Here is a 23,687-nt window from a genome sequence, read left to right as displayed (position 1 = left end):
TGAACTCACACTTGCACACATGATTTACTTTTGTCCTTGGTACTTAGGCCTATGTACAAGTTCAGGATTTGGAGGTGGTGAGTTGCCAGTTAAGCTATCTTTTTTATATATATATTTATTTATTATGTATACTGTGTGCATTATAGATGGTTGTGAGCCACCATGTGGTTGAACTTGGGACCTCTGGAAGAGCAGTCAGTGCTCTTAACCACTGAGCCATCTCTGCAGCCCCCAGTTAAGCTATCTTAACAGTCATTACCAAGCTTCCAACAAAACAATATACCTACCATCTATGTTCTAGTTCTGTTAACTCAAAAACTGGAGTTTGTCCATGGCCAGATTAACTTTGTACTCTCCAGATTAATATCCATAAGTACACACCACCTGCTCCTAAAGCTAACTGGTTTCTGCACTATGTACTTAAATTAACTACATGTGGTTGAAGGTAAGCCATATGGAAATGTCCCCTTCACCTAGATGAATCTGTCACACTAAGCCAATCTTTTGAAAAAAAATTCAACCTTTATGTGTACAGCTGTTTTGCCCGCATGTACAGCTGTGTATTGAGTGTGTGCAATGCTTGTGGGGGCCAGCAGAGGTGATCCCTTTGCACTTGCTACCTGTTGAGTTGTCATGTGAGTGCTGCAGAAGCAGCTAGGGCTCTTAATTGTTGGGCTGTCTCCAGCCCCAATCTTGATAGTTGCTAAACAGATTTTTCAAATTACCCCTCAAAAGATTTTTAGTGTTCTGTGAGCCTTGTCACATTGACTGGCCATCAACATGGTATTGGGCCCTCCCCTACCATCCATAATACACAGGACTCAATTTCAACACTTCCACAGATAAATCAGAACTTCCCGTGTCCTGGCCCCGCCCCCAACCAGCTCCTACAAGGATTCAAGGTCCTTGGGAAGGGATAGAAATCAAGATCTAGATTCAGCTTTTGTCCACTGCTGAGGACTGTAGATCGGCTGTCTAAAATAGGGAGTTTTTTACCTTGAATGTTTAAGTCTACCGAAAGCTGCTTTCTGCCTTTCCACTCAGTTTTGATGTTTACTGAAAATGAAAGCAAGAGTCCTAATTTTTGAGACCTTGGAGAAATGTACTACTTTGCTAACTTTTCCATACAGTAGGCTGGGAGATTCAAAGGGGCTCATGGAAAGTACTCTCTACAAAAGATGCCAAACCCAGACATACTAAATCAGCAGAGAAAGGTATTTAGGCCATTTCTAGGGTCAGGGGGTGTTGTCGCAGGCTCTTTACTTTCCCGGTATCCACTTGGGAGTCTGACAGTCTTGTCTCATAAAAGAAGTGGAAGTGTGGCACAGCATTTTAGAGTTGGGAAAGAATTTCATTAAGGATTGACTCTTGCTATTTGGGATGCCTGTGTCTCCTAAACTCTTGGGCCCTCAATAATGGTTTGGGGAGGTGAAATCTTTGAGAAGCCCTCTGTGCTAACTCCTTGCCCCCTGTGTCATGTGGAGAAGGCACTGTGAACTAAGAAGTGACCCCACCAAAAAGTGTGCTGGAGACTGACAGCCCCTAGACCTATAAGCCATTTCTGGGGTTTATATACTAGCCAGCCTGTAGTGTTGACATCTTTCTCTTTAATACCAGACTTCAGTTTTAGAGTAATTTTACAGTGGTTCTAGCTTTGCTTTAACTACAAGAGAAACATTAAAGAGCAAACTATCTAGGCACAAAGGTGGCACCTACCTGTAGCCCCTATTTTCAGGAGGCTGAGGCACAAGATTGTGCATTCAAGACCATCTTGGTGCTACAAAGACAGAACCAAACACCAAAACATTGAGCTAAGAACTCCCTCATCCATAATTACACACCTGACTTCAAGAAGCTTAAAAAGAAAAAAATTGAAAAAGACATGCCCAACCATCATACTGTGTTTTGGTTTCTTAGTTTCTTTTCCCCAAAGAAATTTAGCTACTTGTTTTGATCATTTATTTCAGGAAGTTGTTCGTGAAATCTTAGCATTGTTGGGCGGCTTTGGGTCATTCAGCTGTTCCCTCAATTTCCCAGGTGTTTTGTGTGTCTGCCTTGTGCGATTAATTTTCCTGTGGCCTTGTTGGTCAGATCCACCGAGGCAAATGCAAGTGTCTTTCCTTGCTTCAGAATATATGCTGTGATCAGTATTTCTTCTCCTATTTTAGCAGGTGACATGTACCTTGAAAGAAAACAGGTTTAAACATAGTTAGTGGTAATTGTTGAAAGACTGTGATAAACTCCTACCAGCTTTCCTGTGTGACGTCGAACACGGCTGGCAAGCTTTTAGTACCACATTCAAATGGCTGGTCTGCATGAGGCTCTACCTGATCTATCTTTCATTTTATCCATGTGTTTCTTTTCACATAAAAATGGGATCCCCTTGCCTTTTTTAAAAATTTTCTGTTTCATATTTATTTGAAACCACATAATGATTACCTCTAGCTTTCATTTAATCTGTTTAGCTTCTTAAGTGAGGCATCTGAGTGTCTATAGCCCATTGACAGACTTTATTCAACTCCAAAATGGCAATGTAAGAACTACAAGGAACAGCCAGGGCTACACAGAGAAATCTTGTCTTGGAAAAAACAAAACAAAACAAACCCAAAACAAAAAAGCTACAAGGAGTGAGCTGGTGAGAGGCCCAGCAATTAAGAGCACTGGCTGCTCTAGAAGACCCAGGTTCAGTTCCCAGCGCATGGCAGCCCACAACTCTCTGTAACTCCAGTTCCAGGGGATCTGATGAGTTTTCCAACCTCTGGCTCCTGTATGTATGTGGTGCACATACATGCACTCTGATACATACACATGCATAAAGGGAACAATGTGAAGGGAATATGAAGTTTTCAGCCACTGGTAATGAACTGCATACACAGTTGTCCTTCTGTGTCCATGAGGACTGGTGTAGATACAGTAGTTACACCACATCCATAAATGCTCATGTCCCTTGTATGCAAATCAAGAGCCATTTAACAAGCAATTGTATTTCTTTAAAATTGTCACATCTGCATTCATGTGTGCTTGTACACAACATGGTGTTTAAGAGCCGGTCAGCAGAAAACTTGATGCTGTCAGTTTTATCCTTCCCATGTGAGTTCCATGGGTAAACCTCACATCGTCAGGTGTGGCAGCAAGTGTTCTTGCCCACTACATCAGCTCCCTGGCCCCCTAAGTTGTTTCCGATCTCTCCAGGCCCCTATCTTATTTTAATCATGCACGTGCCTCTGTGTGGATATGTGCATGAGTGGCCAAGGGGCCCAGAGGTATGGTTCTCTGGATTGGAGTTACTGGCAGCCTACTTGATGTGGATGCTGGGACCTACACTCAGGTCCTCCACAAGACCGTTAAGCCCTTAGCCATTGAGCTGTCTCAAGTGAAAATAGTCACCAACAGGGCTTGTTCGCCACACAAGGTAAAATGAGGCCCACTGAATATGGCTCCATAGTGCAAACAGTCTCTTTTCCTGCCATCTTGTCTTCTACATTTTGTCCTGTGGTTTGCTTACTGAACTCTAAATTTATTACCACGCCTACGAGAAACAGGGTTCCATGGTTCTTTGTTTGGTTTTAGAAGTGTGTTTTTGAAACTGCTTTGCAGTCTAGGCTGACCTTGAACCGAAGATCTTCAGCTTCAGCCTCCCGAGTGCTGGGATTACAGACACGAGCCACCGTGCCTAGCTTAACTCAAATTTTCCATTTGGGAAAAGTGGCTTCTATGGACATTCTCACAATAGCGACAGGCTGAAGTCTAGGGCACACACTGCTCCCGATCCTGTCATTAAGCAGTAGGAGATATTCAGGACCCCTTCCTGGCACCTATGTTCACCTTGTTGCAGCATTTTGGTGGTAGATGGGAAATGGTCAACTTTCCTCCAATGTCATTCGCGATTTCCTTGGCAGCTGGGCGTGGGGAGGGGTGGGGTGGGGTAGGAGTAAGGAACAGAGGGTTTCATATAGCTAAGGCTGGCTTTGAATTCTTCTGATCCTCAGTCTCTTCTAGCAAATGCTGGGATTATGCCAGCACAGCGGGCTAATCATGATATCTTTATGTTTTGATCTGGTTTTCTTGCCTCTGTCTCCCAAGTGCTGGGACTAAAGGTGTGTCCCATCATACCTGGCATAAATGATACCTTTTTGTTTTGTTTCTTGAGACAGGATTTCTCTGTGTAGCCTTGGCTATCCTGGAAGTCACTTTGTAGACAAGGCTGGCCTTGAACTCAGAGATCTACCTGCCTCTGCTGGGATCAAAGGAATATGCCACCATGCCCAGCCTACATTCAAATGACAGTTTAAGGAAAAGGTGAAAGTTACAAATCGTGAGTTTAAACCACTGCAGACTGAAGATATTTGGGGGGAAAAAAGGCACATCTGTCCCTATAATGTACAGATCTTTTTTGTCATTATCCCCTGAACAATATAGTGTAAGTTTGAAATTAATATCAGTTTTTAAAAAGTCATCTGTGATGGCATCTGGATACGTACGTTATGTTCATGTCAACACTGACTCCGGGCAGCCCTCTCTCTGTGCACATCAGAGCCATGGTTGATATGCTGTCCACTAAGGTTGCTGTCAAGCCTCCATGCAGAGTACCCAACTTATTAGCATGCTGTTCTTCCACTTTTAGTTCACAGATTATTTTCTCAGGAGCGGCGGAGACAAGTGTCACCTAAATATTAAACGTGGAAAAAAAAAACCTGACCATTAGTTCTGTGCTATTAGAATAGGTCAAAGCAGCACAGCACGAATGACATTGAAGCCGGAAGCTTGGCTCAGAGGCACGCGCCTGTAATTCCAGCATGTGGGGTGTAGAGGGAGGAGGACTTGCTGATTCAAGGTGCCAAGGCTACAGCAGTGAGGTCATTACAAATATGTGTCTTCTTTTAAATTATGCTATGTGTGCGTCTGTAAGTCTGCGCACATGGCATGTGAGTTCTGAGCCCAGAATAGGGTGTACGATGCCCTGGAGATGGAGGACAAACCCTTGTAAGCCAGCTACCCAGCCTGGGTACTAGGAACCAAACTCAGGACCCCGCAAGAGTAGTATCTGCTTTTAACCAGAGAGCCATCTCTCCAGCCCCCATAGTGAGGTTTTGTCATATATATATATATATATATAAATGATGTGTGTGCATGTATGAGAGAAAGAGAAAGAGATGGGGGGAGGGGTGGGGGGCCGGGTATTTTGCTTGTATGTATATCCATTGAGATACTGTCTTTAAAACATCATGTGAGGAAACAGATTCTGCCTAAAAAGCCAGACTCAGAAATCCAGTTAACTTGCCAGTTAATGGTAGAAGTTAAATTTTGTACAAATTGTTTTTATTTTTATTTACTTATTTTTTTTTCAGTTTATAATAGCTTTATTTTCTAGCTTAACCTCCAACAGAGTCTGATTTCCAGAGGAAAGTGTGATAGGCATGCACTCGCAGATTCCTGCCTGTCTATAGCTGGAGCTTTGAATCTGGGTTCTCGGCCTGGGAAAACCTGTACCCAGCTGGAGTTGGTGTGCTAGGGCTGCAAGTTGTTTTTAGAGAGAAAGGAAGAAGAAGAAGAAGGAAGAAGAAGAATGTTCAGGCAAAGCAATGTGGTTTTGGCTACTCCTCATCTTGCAGAGCTCAGGTCACTGGGCTGAGAGATGGATCAGCAGCTAAGAACACTTGGATACTGTTCCAGAGGATGCGAGCTTCATTCCGAGCACACACAAAGCACCTTACAGGAAAATATGCACATAAAATACAAATGAATTTAAAAACAAAAGAAGAATTCAAAGTGCTGTGTGTACCAGAATCTCCTAATGTCCTTTTTAATATTTAAATTTACTTATTTTTATGATTATCTTGTGTGGGTCTGTGTATCATGAGTATGCCTGGTGCTTACGGAAGTCAGAAAAGGCTGGATCCCCTGCGACTGGGGTGAGTCACCATGGAGCACCAGACTGGGTCCCCTGCAAGAGCAACAAGAGCTCTTAAGGGCTAAGCCATCCCTCCAGCCCCTCCTAACGCCTTTTGAATATTTGTTTGGAGACAGGGCCTCACTACAAAGTCCTCTTGCCTTAGCCTCCTGAATGATAGGACCGCAGGTCTGCATCAGCAGGCTTGGCTCTCCAGACCTTTTCCATTAACCAAACCCCCACAATCTGCCATCTTCTAATTACCTATAAAAAGGAATAATTTTCTACATGAATTAATGAATAGTTTGAAACAGCTTAAGAAACAGGCTGGGAGCTGTTCCTCACGCATCCAGCTACTAGGATTAGTAAGCTTGAGTTGGAGTCCCATTTAAACAAAATAGCCAGAAGGTCCCACCACGTTTCTCAAGTATAATGAGAATCGCATGGAAGACACAACATGGAGAGCAAGCATTCCCCTGAAGCACTTTCAGAGGTCTCCATGGTGGCAGCCACACCCTCTTCCCCTAACCGCCTCCTGCGGCAGGGGCTGCAGGGATGTGCCACCAGGAGCAAGCTTTGTTCCCTCCTGCTTCCTTCCTTGCAATATTCACTTTCAAGCAGTTCATAAGCTGTGAACACTCCTTATGTTAACATCTTTCACTAGTGAGACCTCTTTGTTTTTTCTTGCAGAAATTTATAATGACCTCTAACTTCTTCCTGCTCTTCCTGCCTCTGCTTTCTGACTGATGGGTTACAGCTGTGCCCGCTGTGCCCAGTTGCCCAGTTCATACAGTACTGAGGACTAAACCCAGAGTGGTGTGCATGCAAGGTACTCTACCAATTGAGCTATAAGTAAATCTTCAGCACCCCACCCACCCCATTTTCTCCTTTTAAGGAGCTTACTAAGAGCTGTAAGATCCTCAATCTTTTTCCTGTGAAATTTCTTTTTGTTTGTTTTTTGAGATAGGGGTCCTCTGTCTAACAGAGCCCCAGCTGTCCTCAAACTGACAGCGATCGGCTTGCCTCTGCCTCCTGAGTGCTGGGATTAAAGGAGTGTGCCACCGTGCCCAGCTCTACTATGAATTTTCCTAGGGGTTCTTTTTCTGCAGTTTTCTTCTCTTATTTCTTCAACTATGTATTCACTGGACTGCAGGACTTTTTCACCTCCGATATTAAGCTCATGGGGCCTCTGTAGTACCTGTGCCTTGACCAAAATGTCACTATGATGTATAATTATTATATGCTTTGCAGAGGACTTCTATTGTGCTGACATATTCCGTGGTGCATTTCAGGGTCTGTCACCTCCATGAACTCCCCCCACCCCTCGTCACTAATATTTTAACTTTTGAGACAGGGTCTCCTGTAGTCCAGACTGACTCTATCTTTGAGAACCTCCTCCCCACCTGTCCCAGCTTCCACCTTATGAATGGCAGGGTTACAGGCACACTTTACTATGCCTGGCTTTCCAACCACTGACATAGCAGCCTTTAGGTTTCTACCTGAATCACAGCTACAGCTTTCTTCTTTTTAAAATTAATTTATTCATATTACATCTCTATGGTTATCCCATCCCTTGTATCCTCCCATTCCTCCCTCCCTCCCATTTTCCCCTTACTCACCTCCCCTATGACTGTGACTGAGGGGGACTTCCTCCCCCTTTATATGCTCATAGGGTATCAAGTCTCTTCTTAGAGCTACAGCTTTCTTTACTGCTTCTATTAGTTTTTATTCTACAAACTGAAACAATACAAGCCACCTCAAACAATGCTGTGTCTTACACAACAGGTAAATCAATGGGGAGAAAAAAAGTCCTGGTCCCCTGTTTATAGCAATAAACAGTCCAGCCACAAGATGTCATCACGAACCAATACTACATAGCAAGGAAGCCCAGGCCCAGAATGTAGCCCAGCGCCTTAAGCAGGCCACGCAAGTATTCCATCACTGAGCCACACTCAACCTGCTGTCTTTAAGGGAAGGTTTGCCAGGGCCAAAGAAATGACTTCCATTTCTGTTTGGAGATTAGTTCTCCAGGACTCAGGGCTGAGGATGACCTTGAACTCCTGATCCTCCTGTCTCCCTCCCTCCATGTGTGCCCCAACCCCCAGCCACATGAGTGTGATTCAGTGGCTGCTTTTGGAGAGCTCAGCCTGAAATGAGGTATATAAAATAGCAGCAGAGGGAGTTACTGTTGGCAGAACGACTGCGCGGTGGCCTCCCTGCCTCCTCCTTTTTTCCTTTAGAGGAAGTCTTACCGTGGAGCTCAGGCTTCCTTGAAACTCAAGACCCTCTTTTTCAGCCTCCTGGGCATTGAGATCACAGGTGTGTGCCACCACTACTAGTCTGACACAGGTTTCTTGAAGTAGATACTTTTAAAGCACAGTAAGCCTTTTATATCCTTGTTGTAATATACCTCACTTTCAAAGCCATGTTCTTATGATGAGGGATTAGGAAAGGCTTATAGGAAAACAATACCGTATACAGGCCAGTTAGAAAAGATAGGAAAAAACCAGACGGGTCAAGAAACATGAGAGCCACATGGACACCAAAAGTAGCTTGGTTTTTGTTGTTGTTTTCTGGTTTTTTTGAGACAAAGTTTCTCCACGTAGCCCTGGCTGTCCTGGACTCACTTTGTATACCAGGCTGGTCTCGAACTCACAGAGATCCACCTGTCTCTGCCTCCCTGAGTACTGGGATTACAGGCATATGCCACCACACCCAGCTAAGGCTCAGTTTTTTAAAAGTAATATTTACTCAATTGTGGACACAGAGGACAGTTGCAGGTCGCTTTTTGTCTTTCCACTACACTGGCTTTAACTGCTGAGCCACCTTGCCAGCTCCTTAGACGTTCCCCTTTGCCTTTAACTGCTGCACGTGAGAGGCAGAGGCAGGTGGATCTTGTGAGTTCTAGGACAGTTTGGTCTACACAGAGAAACCCTGTCTTGAGAAACAGAGACAGAGACAGAGACAGAGAGACAAAGAGACAGACAGACAGGTTTTGCTTGGGCTTGTAACAAACCTGCCTCAGCTTGGTGCCTGCCTGTTCCATTCCCAATAGTCCAGGAGTTGAATGACTTCAGTAGGCTGGCATGAGCTTAGCCACATCTGACCCACTGGACTCCTCTGTTTATCAAAAATGTTGTTTTGGCTGGGCTTGGTTGTGGATACCATTAATCCCAGCAGGCAAAGGCAGGTGGAGTTGTGAGTTCGTGGCCAGCCTGGGCCACACAGTAAGACCCATGTCTAGAATAAACAAACAAACAAACAAAAACCCCAAACTCTTACACATTTGCACATGCACACACAACCTTCTGTTCTTTTCTATGTGGCCGTCAATGTGCTGTCTCTTGCCAGGACCTTTATACATTCACATGGGTTAAGCATATAGGCTTTGCGTTGCCACCATTTTCAACCTTTCCCCCTTTAACCTCGAATGCTATTAAGGACAGCCATATTCGGGATTACAAGTGCAGTCCTCTTTGCGCATTTACTTTCCCAGCGATCTGCCTAAGAATATCAGGGTTTGATTGACTGACTTTAAAAAAAGTCAGCTAATATTCTGGGCATGGTAACTTACCTATGATCCTAGCCGTTGGAGGTGGAGGCAGGAGGATCAAGAGTTTGAGGTCGTCCTCAGCTACACAGCAAGTTTAAGGCCAGGCTGCATGAGACCTCGTCTCAAAAGATTCAAGTACAGGGCTGGAGAGACACTTCATCTGTTAAGAATGTATGTTGTTCTTCTAGAAGGCAAGAGTTCAGTTTCCAGTACTCAGGCAACTCACAACTGCCTGTATGTCCAGCTCCAGGGTCTCTAATACCCTGGCCTCACAGGTACATACACACACACACACACACACACACATACACACACACACACACATCCATATAATTACCGAATAAACATTTTAGGACAGCCAAGGCAACACAGAGAAATCCTGTCTCGAAAAAAAAAAACAACAACAAACAAGTCCTAGTGTCACATTTAAATAACCAGAGGGGCATCTAAGTGGGCCAAGGGTAACATACAAGTTAACGAAAGATAATTTAATATAAGGATTTATTTATTTGTGGATACGGGACTTGAACCCAGGGCCTCACGTGTGCATTTTACCACTATGTTACACCCCACCCCACCTCACAGTCCTTAGTAGCAATTGTTAACCAGAGACTTAGGGGAAAGCTAAATTCTCTTATGTGCCAACACATGAGATGTCTCAAGGTGAATAAACAACCAGAAGTTCAGGGCAGGGACACAGCATATAATTAGAAAGGACAAGATGCTGGGTAGCAATTTAACTAGTTTGTATGCAAGACAAGTATTTAACAGAAGAGTGTGAGTCAGGATTCTTCAGCCTCAGCCCTGCTGCCAGGTGGACCGGGTAACGGTGAAACTTTGTGCACTGTAGGCTACTGATCAGCACCCCAAGTCCCTACTCATTAAATGCCAGAACATCCCTCTCCTATTTTATTAAGACTTTGGTTAAAAAGGTTTCTAAAGTAAAAGTCTCCCCCTGCCCCCCATGACAGTCAATGTATTCATGAACTCAGCTGAGTAAGATCTGTTCACTGAACCAAGCTGGTCAGCAGTCCAGCACGGAGGAGCTTGGCTCCTGAGCAGTTGTTGATAGCTGACCACTTCTGGGGGGAAGGGAGAGTCGATTTTCTTTAAGGTTGTGTCACCTAGTAGGTGGGCTACACTCCAGCAGAGGGTCCCACATGAGTATATGGACAGCACAAATTGGACCCAATGGGTTATTTGGGAAAAAAAGAAAAGCCTGGGTGTGGTGTTGCATGCCTTTAATCCCAGCACCTGGGAGACAGAGGCAGCACATTGCCAGTCTGCAGCCTGACTTACTCAGGAAGCTACAGGTCAGCCAAGACTAGAGAGACTTTGTTTCAAAAAAAACAAAACAAAACCCCCAAACCAAAACCAAAAGGCAGCCAGGCACAGCACACACGCTTAATTCTAGCACTCAGGAGATAGTTGATCAATAGTATAAATTTCATGCCCACCTTCTTTCTACATTTCCAAGTTATCTTTCTTAATCAGAAAAACAGATATGCATGCATCAAACCATTTATAAAACAGCCTGCATGTTCTCAGGTTAAGTGTCTCTCCATTCTGACAATACCACTCGCTTGATTCTGCTACTGACGCTGATCAAGGATTGCTTCTTTCCTATAAAACACAATGGCTTTCTATAAAGTATGGAAAGTTGTATTTAGGTTAGTTCAGTGAAATGGCAGGAGGCAGGGAATGGCCCTGGCTAACTCTAGCATTTGAGGCCAGCCTGGGCTGCATGAGTTCCCAGCCAGCCTATGCTACAGAATAAGACCGGGTCTCGAAACCAAGACACAACACAGGAACAAGTTGTCTCACATTCACGCCTGTACTTCAGACATACTTGGCTTTCAGACTTCACAAGAAACAATTCCTATATACTAGTCCTGCAGACTGTAGCACCCCTTAAATGGTACACAGCCTTTTTTTTCCCTCAGCGGCACTCCAACAGTTTGCTGGTTAAAAGACCAAACCCGTCTCTATCCGTGATAGCCACGCTTATTTACGTTTAGAGGAGAATCCACGCTCTTTCCCTGAGTTTGCGAGGCCACCAAGGTGCACTTACAAGAGCACTCCACCAAAGAGAATCTAACTCGGGTGTTTTAGCAGGTTCGTCCCCTTCGCCAGAGGCATCGCCTACAATACCTTTTCCAAAACTCTATCAAAACCGGGAACTTTGGACATGGCCTTCATTACTTCCAGTAGATTCTGAGTCAACTTGTTCATCGTGGACGCAACGTAAGAGTCTGGGCTCTGCGAGAATGAACTCGGAAAGCGACGTTTGTGAAAGTACAGGACGTGGAAGGTCAAATTTGCAAGCCCAGCCCCTGTCGCGGCGCGCTCCCGCTGCCCAAGTCCTTTCTGCACCCTTTGCCTCAGCGCACATGCGCAGCCCCACCCTCCACCGCCCCCCGCCGCCACCTCCCACACTCCCCACCACCCGCCTTCGTCCGAGCCCCGCCTGCCCTGCTGCCGCGCAGCCGCGCCCTCAGTGGGCGGTCTTCTCGCCGGAAGTTGATGCGGAAGTGCTCGCAGGCAGCGCGCCTGCGCAGAGCTCGGCGTTTGCAACTAGTCGCGCGGGAAGCGGCGTGAAAAGCGGATTGGCTCGGTAGACGCTTCGGCAATGGCGTCCGGGAGCGGTTCGGATGCTGCGGGGTCGGCAGAGCCTGCGGCGGCGCTCGGAACAGCGGAGAAAGAGGAGGAGATTGAGAACCGGGTGAAGAGGCAGCGCCTTCAGTGCATGGGGTTCGCGTTGGTGGCCAACTGCGACACCACGATGGCCCACACCTTCCTGTCGGAGAACGACTGGCAGATGAAAGTAAGTTTGCGTTTCTCGCTTCCTCCCTTCTTCCCGGGTGGGCGGAGTGGGCCCTCCATCTTCGTGCCCTTTCTTTTCAGAAAGCGCTGAACGCCTACTTCGAACCTCCAGGGAATGACCCCGCGGGGCCACGCGTGCCTTCCACGTCCTGCAAGCCCGAGGCCTGGTAAGCCACGGAGGTCGCAGGCGGCTTGCTGTGGGGCTGCGTTGGGCGTCAGAAGACCTGGAAATTGCGGCTGGTGCCGTCCCCGGGCTGGGAATCTTGAGAGAATGCCTCTCCGAGGACAACGGTCACTCCCAGTGTGACTTGCTTTTCTTGTTGTTCCTTGATTAGAGACGGGGCCCACGGTGTTGTTAGCCCTGGCTGTCCTGGAATTTGCTATATGGACCGGGCTGGCTTCGAACTGAAAGAGTCACCTGCTTCTGCTTAGTGCTGGGGTTAAAGGCGCATACTATGACTGGCTTCTAACCTGATTTTTTAGTCAAGAGAGGGGGAAAAAAGATCTGGAATATAGTTTATTTTTATTTAAGGCAGGGTCTGTATCCCTGCTGGCCTGAACTTGGTATGTAGATCAGGCTGACCTCAAACACTGATCTCTACCCGCCTTAGATTCGAAGGGGTTGGGATTAAAGTGTCCACCACCACCACACCGGGATGAAATGTTTATTTATTGTTTCTGTTTCTATCTTTTGTTCTTGGAGACAGAGGCTTGGGATATACCTGACCAATGGCTCCTGATTGCCCTGTTCCAGTTTCCCTTCTACTAGTATTACATCCGGTTCACTCACTCATACACACACACACACACACACACACACACACACACACACACACACATCCGGTTCACTCACTCATACACACACACACACACACACACACACACACACCTACCCCTCCTGTGTGGTCAGGGCTTGACTCCTGCCTTCCACTTCCCCAGTACTGAGATTAAAGGCTGGTGAAACACTACTCCGTTGAAATGCATTTACTGACTTAAATTGTTGCTAACGTGTAAACAATGGGTTAGAAACAAATTAAGGTAGAAACTCTCTACTGGAGAATGTAATTTGCAAATCTCCTTGTTTATACATTTTAGTCAGAGAATGTTGGAAACATTCCAGGAAAACAGGTACCAGTGTGAACAATGAACCCTGACTGGGTTACTTAGAAATAGGATTCTTTTTAAGATGTATTTATTTATTATTTATACAATGGTACACATGACCTGCAGGCCAGAAGGGGGCATCAGGCTACATTATGGATGATTGTGAGCCACCATGTGGTTGCAGGGAATTGAACTCAGGACTTTTGGAAGAGCAGTCAGTGCTCTTAACATCTGAGCCATCTCTCCAGCCCTGACCCTTAGGATTCTTTAAAGAAAATTATTTATAGGACAAGTACCCATTATCTGAAATGCTTAAGACCAAAAATTGAGTTTCTTAGACAATTTAGAATAGATTTTCTAATTAGAAATGGTCAGTCTGGGGTGTGGTGGCACACGCCTTTAATCCCAGTACTTGGGAGGCAGAGGCAGGCAGAGCTCTGTGAGTCCAGGACAATCAACTACAAGAGAAACCTTGTCTCCAAAACATAACAAAAACCCCAGCATGGGAATGGTCAGTCTGAAATTCACGTTGAGAGAACATAGTCTGCACATCTATGTAGAAGCCAGAGTCAGATTTGACTTCTCCAGGAGTAGTTCTTGCTTCTTGAGACAGTTTCCCACTGGGACCATGGACGAGTGCTGGAGGGTAAACAGGCCTCAAGTATCCACTGACCTCAGCTCCTCAGTGTTGAGATTACAGATGTACCATAAATTGCAATGTTTAATATAAGGGCTCAAACTGAGTTACCTCCATAGCCTGCAAATACAACAATTCTTAATTTCTAGATTTTTTTTTTAAAGCCTTTATTTTGATCTTGCCAGTGTTGATCTCACCGTCGAGGATGCAAATGATACCACCGTTTTAGAGGCGAGTCCAGATGGAGCTGCTCTAGAAGATAGCAGCATTATCTCTTTCATTTCCTGGAATATTGATGGATTAGATGGAAGCAATCTGCAAGAGAGGGCCCGAGGAGTGTGCTCCTGCCTAGCTCTGTAAGCACTGTCGCTTCTGTGGTCGGGACTCTGACATGTGGTTCAGCAAAGCAGCAGCTCAAAGTGTGCGCTTGGAAATTTGACTTTAAGGTCAGCTCAGAATAGACCTGAGAATTGAGGTGTTTTGGTCTAGGGAGGGCCTCAGGGGGGATTGGAACACCAATTTATGTTAGATGCTTTACATAGTAGGCTTTGTCTATAATTACTACTGTGAAGTGAAAATTGCCTCAAATATGTTTCTGGCCTCAGGAGAGCTTTGTGACTAGGTGAAGCACTGAAGTTCTCTGGGGCTGTTATCTCTGGACAGCTTTTTAAAAAGAGGGTCTGAAGAGATAACATTGAGTACATCTGTTGATGTATGTGGCCATTGCAGACTCTCGGTGTAGTATTCATAGTGGTTTCTGTTTCAGTTCCACTGGTGTGTTTTGTGTGGATGGTGTGTAGGGGGAATTTGGGATTGAATTCAGCCTTGTTAGGCAAGTGTTGTGTCACTGAGCTGAGCATCCAGCCCATTTCACTATGGTCCTTATGGCAATGTAGTAAATAATGCAGATGAAGGTCAGTATAATAAACAGAGTTACCTGGAAGGTAACGGTTACATACAGAAAATGTTCTCTAGGCAGGTGAAAGGGAATAATACGCTGATGCTGTTAAATTGGTCTTTTTAATTAGGTACAGTCCAGATGTCGTATTTCTACAGGAAGTTATTCCCTCATACTGTTGCTACCTAAAGAAAAGAGCAAGCACTTACACGGTGATCACAGGTAATGCTTCTCTCGCCATCTAAGTTGCCTTTGTCTTTGAAAAACAGATCAATGAAGGAAAAGAAAATTAGAGGCTGTATTTAGGCTTTGATCTTTTTAATTATTTGGGGTTCTTTAATACCTATTCTTCCCTTCTAACCCCATACCCTAGATAGGAGAGAAAGATGGTTAATAGGAAAAGAGAGATAGACCCTTTTAGATTCAGTTCCTTGGCAATTCCATTCTTTGAAGGCAGGATTCCAGCAGCTCCATTAAACAGCAAACCAGCAGTTCTAGAAAACTGACTGCAACTGCAGCAGCAGGAACCTCACAGCGGAGTGATGAACAGCTAAGTGAAGTGACGCAGAAGTGATTGGTATTTGTGACTTGAACTATTTATACTCTTCCATAGTCAGCATAAGATGTATTTCACCTGGCAAAGATCCCCCCTCCCCCAAGAGGCAGTTCCCTTTCTAGCAGACAAACATGTACCCTCTGATAAGTCTGTTTCCCATCCTGCACATGGGATCAAAACAAAAACATGTTTACAGCCACTACAAGAGCCTGTTAAAGGAAGAAAAAGGCACAAATAGGTTTGAGAAAAAAATAAGCAAGACACAGGATACCTAAAAGATTTATAGATTATTTTATAACTTAAATGGAAAATAATTGAAATGCATATTTCTCATTAGAAAAAGTTCTAAAATTTTATACTTATTTGCTGAAATTGAATACAGAGGCAGGCCCTATCCCCATTTGTATATCTTGTTAAACTTTGATAAGGGACAGAGAAATACAACACTTGGTTGACCTACTTCTAAGATTTGGTCCCATTTAAATAGTTTTGCTCCTTGTTTACACTAGGGGGGCTTGTTGTAAAGTGAAGATACTCCTGACTTTCTCCCTTAAATTCTCTTCCACAAATGTTTGAAGGTAATGAAGAAGGGTATTTCACAGCTATACTGTTGAAGAAAGGAAGAGTGAAATTTAAAAGTCAGGAGATTGTTCCTTTTCCAAATACCAAAATGATGAGAAACCTTCTTTGTGTGAATGTAAGTTTAAATTTGAGGTGTTTTTTTGTTTGTTTTTGAAAGAATTGCCTTTACAGATAAATTTGTTCCTTATGTAGATACTCAGTGTGGGCATACGTGCATGCTGTGCTCACACATGCCTTTTGGGATCTGGTTCGCTCCCTCCACCACAGGTTCCAGAGAGCCAACTCAGGTTGTCATGGCAGTGACTTACTTTCTTTCTTTCTTTTCTTGGTCTTCGGTCTTTATTTTATTTTTAAATTTTTTGTATATTTATTCACATTATATATTTATAATTATATAATATTTTCATGTTATATCCGAATCATTGTCCTCTCGCTCCTATCTTCTGGTTCCCACCCTCCCTCTTCTGCCTTACTCCTCTCCTCCCCTACACCTCTGATGGGGGACCCTCCTGCCCCACTGTCTGGCCCCAGCCTATTAGATCTCATCAGGATAGCCTGCATCCCCTTCTGTGTGTCCAAAAGGCCGTCTTGCTAAGGGGCCGTGACCAAACCATGGGCACCAGAGTGCATGCCAGACAGAGGTTCTGCAGAAGTCGTTCATCATGTCCACCGCGCCCCCTCCTCCCACGGCAGTGATTCTCACCTGCTGAGTCATGTGACTGGGACAGTTCTTTACATCTTGTTTTGCCTGTCTGTCTATCTGGTAGTGTGGTCTGGAGGTCAGAGGACAACTTGGAAGAATCGTTTTTCTCTTCCCACATGAGTTCTGTTCATTGATCTCAGATGATCAGGCTGTGGAACAAGTGATCTACCCAGTGAACCAGCTCACTACTAGCCCTTTAACATATATATTTTAGATAGTCTTAGAAAGCTTAGTAAATTGGATTTCCACATAATTTTAGATAAAAACTTATTGAAGTCAAATTCTTAACTGATAGATGTTTTCTTAAGAATATAGCAACATTTAGCTGAGGAGAACATTTATCAAGCAATTTGTTACAGCAGTGAGAAAAACAGCGCTGCACAGAGCGCTAAGGAGCACACATTTGGCTCACTGTTGACAGAAGGCATAGTGGTGCCCGTGTGAAGCAGCTAGCCCTGCAGGAACTGCAGTTAGGAGTTAGATGAATGTGGTGCTCAGCTTGCTGTCTCCTTTTCTCCTTTTTATTCACTGCATGAATGCACCCTATGGAAATGGAAACACCTATGGCAAACCTTTGCAAGTTGCAGCAAGGGTAAAACCCTGTGGGTGTGAGTGAGCTTGACAAAAACAATCTTAAAAAGAAGGGTTTATTTTGGTTTGTAGTTGGAGGGCATGGCCTCATGGTAAGTAAGGCAGGACAGCTAGTCCCGTTGTGCCCACAGTCAGCAGAGTGATGGCTGCTGGTGTTCAGCTTGCTTTTCCTTTTTGTTCAGTTTGGGACCCATCTCACCCTTGTGCCCTATATTAGGGTGGGTCTTCCCACCATAAGTAACCTAAGCTGGAATCTCCCCAGACATTCCCAGACATTGTCTGTGAGGTGATTCTAGATTCTGTAAAGTTGATGGTCAGGATTAGCCATCCTGAGTGTGGCAAGGTATTGGACTGTGATGGGACGCTGAAGAGTAGGCAGGGTCTAGAGTATAGGCTTGGAGAATTAGCTGGATGATTCTGCAGGCATTGCACCATATGCTACTTACTAGTAACTTAATTGCAAATGAAAAGGTTAACTGATCATTTTTGAGTGTCTGTGCCAGGCCATTATTGGAGCAATAAATAAGAATTATCACCGGGCATGGTGGCGCACACCTTTAATCCCAGCACTTGGGAGGTAGAGGCAGGAGGATCGATGTGAGTTCGAGGCCAGCCTGGTAAAGTGAGTCCAGGACAGCCAAGACTACACAGAGAAACCCTGTCTTGAAAAAAAAAAAGCAAAAAAAAAAAAAAAGAATTATGTGTTCTTGTAGGTAACTCACGGCTTCATGGAGAGGAGTTAGCTCTCTCTCTTTACTCCGTTTGGGACCTCATATCAGTCTGTTTAGCTTGCAGTAGGGTCCTAGAGAGCGTTGAGCCAGGGGTGGCCTGCAGTAGGGACACAGGTGAGGTATTAAGTGGATGTTTGAAATCATTGTCATGGGTGGGGTTGGCACCTTGTGCTTTTCATCTAGGAATAATACTGACTCTCTGGCTTTAGTTTAATAAATAGATTCCAGTTGGCTGACTAGTCTGCTGTTGGAGTCTGTTGCCAGCACTAGTGGTCATGGCCAGTTCAATTGTTAATTTTCTGTTGTAGGTGAGTTTGTGTGGAAATGATTTTTGCCTTATGACGTCCCATTTGGAGAGCACTAGAGAACATTCTGCGGAACGAATAAGTCAATTAAAAACAGTTTTTCAGAAAATGCAAGAGGCTCCAGATTCAACTACTGTTGTATTTGCAGGAGATACAAATTTAAGAGACCAAGAAGTAAGTAACAGTTGGATCAGTGTTTATGAGATTATTGCTGTGGAAGTTAATTTAGATTCCTTTTATCAAAGGTATTATGGACTTGAAAATACAAGATAGGAAACACTTGCAGCTTTTGTAGAAAAAGTCAGCAAAAGAGGCCCTTATACTATTAGAGGAAACACATGGAACCGACAGTATAAAGCAGTGTACAGCAAGTATTAGAATAAGATAATAATTAGAAGACTAAGGGTGTTTGCACCATCCCTGAGTGCAGGAAGACTTAGTCCTCTTCTGAGCTGAATCAGCTTTTTAAAAATTATTGCAGGGGTGCTGAAGAGGTGGCTCAGAGGTTAAGAGCACTGAGTGCTCTTCCAGAGCTCCTGAGTTCAATTCCTACCAACCACATGGTGGCTCACAGCCATCTATAATGTGATCTGATGCCTTCTTCTGGCCTGCGGATGTATATGCAGACAGAGCACTGTATACATAATAGTAAATAAATGAATTTTTTAAAAGTTATTGCCAGATGTGATGGTTCATGCCTTTAATCCTAGCACTTGGAAGGCAGAGCCTGGCAGATCTCTTAAGTTCTACGCTAGCCTTGTCTACAGAGTTCAAAGACAGCCAGGGCAACACAGACAAACCCTGTCTAGTGGGTGGGAGGACACTTTATTTTTTGGTGGTTGAACCTAGGATCTCCTACTTGCTAGGCAACACTGTTGACCTACATCTCTAGGATTTTGTTGTTGTTATTTTTGTTTAAACTTCTGTGTATTTTCCAGATTAAAAAAAATCCATTACATTTTTTATGTGTATACATGGGAATCAGAGCACAGGGTGTGAGATTTGGTTCTCTCCGTGCACAATGTGGATTCCCTAGAATGGAAAGTGAGGTATTCAGATTTGGCAGCAGGAGCCTGCACTGGTTGAGCCATCTCATTGGCCCCATATTTTTGAGATTGTAGTAATTACAAAAGAAATGTAATCAAAGTAATGGTAAACAGAATATAGTGGTGCATTACCTGTCATGATTTATCACCATTTTATTCCATGCTACTGACATTGCTGTGGTCAGTTCTGAAGCAAAAAACCTCTCAGTTTTTAGTTTAGACACTTGGATTTTTCCAGATCTCAGGAAACTAAATACAGGATTGCCATGCAATCTAGCATTTCCTACTTTAAGAAGTAGATCCAGGGTGAAAGGAAGGACTGGAAAAGATGTTTGTATACTTGAGGTCATAGTGTTGCTGAATATTAGTCTGAAAATATTTGAGTAACTTGTGCAGTTGTTAGAAATATAGATTGTATGTCAATAGGCTGGTGATGAATGCCTTCAATCCCAGCATTCAGACAGTGCAAGTAATACAGTAGTGTCAGCGTACTGAAGGCCTTGAAATTGTGCATGCAAATGATTATCAAGGTTAGGTGTGTGTGTGTATTCTAACACACACGAAAACTTTTCTTTTTTCATATTAGAAATTAAACGTGGGGTGTTGCTAATGCTAAACCTATACTCCACTGGTATGTTGTTGTAGTAGCCCACAACATTTTAAATCATACAGTATAAATGGGAAAAGAAAACCAATATTGTTAGGGTTTTTGTTTGGGGGGATTTTTTTTGTTTGTTTTTTGTTTGCTTGTTTTTGCTTATTGGTATTTTTGGGGGAGGGTTAATACTTTCTTTAAAAAAAAAAAATCTGACTCCAGCCAGTCAAGATGACACACTCCTGTAATCCCAGCACTCGGAGGCAGAGGCAGGCAGATCTTTGTAAGTTTGAGGCCAGCCTGGTCTACAAGGTGAGTCCAGGACAGCCAAGGATACACTGTGAAACCCTGTCTTGAAAACAAATAAACAAAGTGACTCCCAAGCATGGTGGTACATGCCTTTAATTCCAGCACTTGGAAAGCAGAGTCAGGTGGGTCTCTGAGTTAAGGCCAGCCTGGTCTATGCAGTGTGTCCAGTACAGCCAGTGTTACTCAGAGGACCCCCCCCCCCCTCGCCAAAGGTTGCACTTATCAGGGATGGTGGTATGTAAACCTTACATAGTATTCTTTCTCTTTCCAGGTTACCAAATGTGGTGGTTTACCCAACAATGTTTTCGATGTCTGGGAATTTTTGGGCAAGCCTAAACATTGCCAGTATACATGGGATACAAGAGTAAATAATAATCTCAGGATTCCTGCTGCTTGTAAGCATCGTTTTGACCGAATATTTTTCAGAGCAGAAGAGGGCCACCTTATTCCCCAAAGTTTAGACCTTGTTGGGTTAGAAAAATTGGACTGTGGTAGATATCCTAGTGATCACTGGGGTCTGCTGTGCAACTTTGATGTAGTATTGTGAAAAGCTTCCCAAATTCAAGCCTGTTACATGCTTGTTGGCTGTAGTTCTGGATCTGTACAGATCTCAACCTTTTAGGAAAGCTAGGTTTAATACAGAAGAACTAATAAACCGATCATTAGTACAGCAAAAACAGTTTTTGTTTTACTTTGTAGCTTATAATCCTCAAAGTTAAGAATTGGTGTTTATTCTAAACCAAAGCATTCTTGTTTAAAGAACACCTCCCAGCTTGCTAACTGCTCATTCCTCCTATCAGGACTTGAAGTGGTGCCCGTGGTGCAGGGCTAACCTTGACAACACTATTATGTGAATTAGGCACCAAAATGGTATAAGCAACTGTTTATTAAGAGGAAAGGAAAAGCTGTTGGACTTTGTCTTTTATGTTTTGTGAGTTCAGAAACTTAAGTGAAAGGCCATCTGGATTAGGTAACAGCTGTATCATCCAACTTAATCTTTGACAGCGGACAGTATGTAATAACTAAGCTATGAGTTAGATTTGCACTTTAAATCTCAGTAACTGTTCTGGTTAGTGTTAATGTTTTGCTGATAAATGACAAAGTTCAGCTTGGCAATGTGTAAGCCCAGCTTTAGCAATATGGGGATTTTTTTCCTAAGGAAAAATCATGAAGAAAATAATAATTACTGGTGAGATGGAAACACTTTGCAAGAAGTGAATAAAGAATATGTTTTTTGTAAATTTCTGTAACGAAAGTATGTACTGTAAATAAAATGTTTTAGTTGTTTGTAGACTGAGTATGATCTTTTTGTCTCTATGGGATTTGCTGTTCTATTGCCATTGGGATAATATCCCTGCATGTTGCTTTCCAGTGGAAATCACCAAGGGTGTGTGTATGTGTGTTTATACAAATCCCAGACATTTTTGAGGCCAGCGCAGGATTGTCATTAGGTTAAGGCTAGCCTGAGCTACAAAGTTAGACTCTGACAAAATGGGAAAATTTAGACTCAGGCATCCCCTAATTAAAGCACCTTAAAAAAAAAAAAAAGACAATTTGAACATAAAGCTTGAGGGTCTGGGGAGATGGCTTAGGGGTCAAGAGCACACTGGCTGCTCTAGAGGACCTGAGTTCAATTCGCAGCAACCACATGACAGTTCACAACCGTCTGTAATTACAGTTCCAGGGAATCCAGCACCCTCACCCAGACATGCATACAGGCAAAACACCAGTGCCATTAAGCTACATCATGAGGCCTCCAAGGGGACTTAGCTCCCTGCCCCCAGAACAGATTTGCCATCCATGTGCATTGTATTTTAACTGTTTACTTCCATTCTGCCCATCCTTCAAAATAAGATACTTGTATGCTTTTATTGTGCAAAATGTCCTTGGAAATAAACAAAACCTACAAATGCAGTTAGTGGGTCCACGGGTGCCAGGGATGGAATAGTGCTTTCACATTGGGCTGGCCTTCAGTGGAAATGAAAAAGAAAAGCTGGCTTATTGTTTGTGTTGGGTGTTTGTGTGTGTGTGTGTGGGGAGGGGGGTAAAGTAGGTCCTCATCTTGTCTCTAAGGATGTAGAGTTAGTTGACATTATCTCCATTAGGATCTGCTTCTGGTACCTTCATCTTACTGTTTTGCTCCTAAATTCGTCTTGATGGGGTATTTGGGGCGGGAGAGTTGTACACTGATGTTTTCATCTTTGTCAAAGACTCCACACCACCTGCATCACTTTCCTGCATCTTTTATTTCTCTAGCTGCCATTTTAAAAAAAGTAGCATGACCCTGTCTCAAACCAAAAAAAAAAAAAAAAAACATGGCAGGAAGGAGAGAGGAGGAAATGTCTTCCTGCAGTGAGCTTTGGTGTATTTTTAATTTCTTCGAGACAATTTCTCTGTGTAGCCTTGGCTGTTCTGGAACTCTCTCTGTAGACCGTGTTGGCTTTGAACAACTCGGAGCTGGCTGCCTCTGCAAACAAAGGCCTGGGATTAAAGGAATGGGCCGTTTCTCAGTTTTACAGCTCACCCTCCCCACCTCCTAAATGGTTTGTTATCCGTTAGTTCCCACGTTCACTCCATATGGTACCTTTAAGTGTATAAGTGTCTATAAATTTGTGGAGGCCAGAGTAATTAACATTTCTGTGGGTCTTCGGGCATCTAACTTAGGTCATCAGGTTTGATAAAGTGAGCGATTTTTTTTTTTAACGCATTGTCGATTTGCCCGCATGTATGTCTGTGTAAGAGTGTCAGATCTTAAGAGTTACACTTGTGCGTTGTTCTCTTCCCTGGAGGGCTGATGATCACCAGCCTGCCGAGGCAGGAGGGACAGAAGACAAGACGCCAGGGCCTGGAAGCACTACAGAGATCATAATTGGTTTGACCAGGCACTTTTAGAATGCTTATTTTATATTTGGCAGCATGCTCCTATCATATAGATAGGAACACAGCACCTAATTATCCTTTAGGCGCAGGGAGGGGAGAGCTAGCAGGGAGCTGTGTCAAGGGTGGTTAGGGGCATCTATGTCTGAAGACACTCCTCAGAGGACCTGCTGGGGAGAGGGAGTCCCGCTCAGAAGGGCTGTCCAGACCAGGAGACTGCAACCTCAAACAGCAGGGGTCTCCCACAGTTGTGAACTTATCGCTTGTAAGGTCTCAAGTGTGTAGCTGTTCTCCTGCCTCAGCCTCATGAGTTCTGGTATCACTAGAGTATACTGCTCTTCTGGACCATCTCCATTTTTATAACAGGGAGCATTGAATAGGTCTGTAACTTGTCTGAGGTGTCTCCACAAAGGTGTCATGGAGGCTTATTCCGGTGTACGACTCAATCTTTAAGCCGTGATAATGGGATGTGTAAGGAACACTCTGC

General features: G+C 44.0%; 2 protein-coding genes across 2 annotated transcripts; one reads left to right on the top strand and one right to left on the bottom strand.

Annotated features, from left to right (window-relative positions):
* Nucleotides 1-1,945: 1,945 nt before the first annotated feature.
* ACOT13 (acyl-CoA thioesterase 13) lies at nt 1,946-11,825 on the bottom strand. Its single transcript, XM_084797201.1, has 3 exons — nt 11,595-11,825; nt 4,482-4,666; nt 1,946-2,182 (listed from the first exon to the last, which is right to left on the bottom strand). Exons 1-3 carry the CDS (start codon nt 11,673-11,675, stop codon nt 2,026-2,028), a joined length of 423 nt encoding a protein of 140 aa, XP_084653327.1. The 5' UTR covers nt 11,676-11,825; the 3' UTR covers nt 1,946-2,025.
* A 113-nt stretch (nt 11,826-11,938) lies between these two features.
* On the top strand, nt 11,939-21,614 carry TDP2 (tyrosyl-DNA phosphodiesterase 2). The gene is made up of 7 exons (XM_084796988.1): nt 11,939-12,267; nt 12,348-12,433; nt 14,193-14,363; nt 15,036-15,127; nt 16,040-16,158; nt 18,377-18,547; nt 20,595-21,614. The coding sequence occupies exons 1-7, from the start codon at nt 12,073-12,075 to the stop codon at nt 20,868-20,870; spliced, it is 1,110 nt and encodes a 369-aa protein (XP_084653114.1). The 5' UTR covers nt 11,939-12,072; the 3' UTR covers nt 20,871-21,614.
* Nucleotides 21,615-23,687: the final 2,073 nt, after the last annotated feature.

This window comes from Acomys minous (genome assembly GCF_964271855.1).
Source record: "Acomys minous genome assembly, chromosome: 9".
Lineage (NCBI taxonomy): Eukaryota > Metazoa > Chordata > Mammalia > Rodentia > Muridae > Acomys > Acomys minous.
The sequence above is the reverse complement of the archived record's forward strand: the minus strand, read 5'-3'. Positions and strand labels throughout refer to the sequence as shown.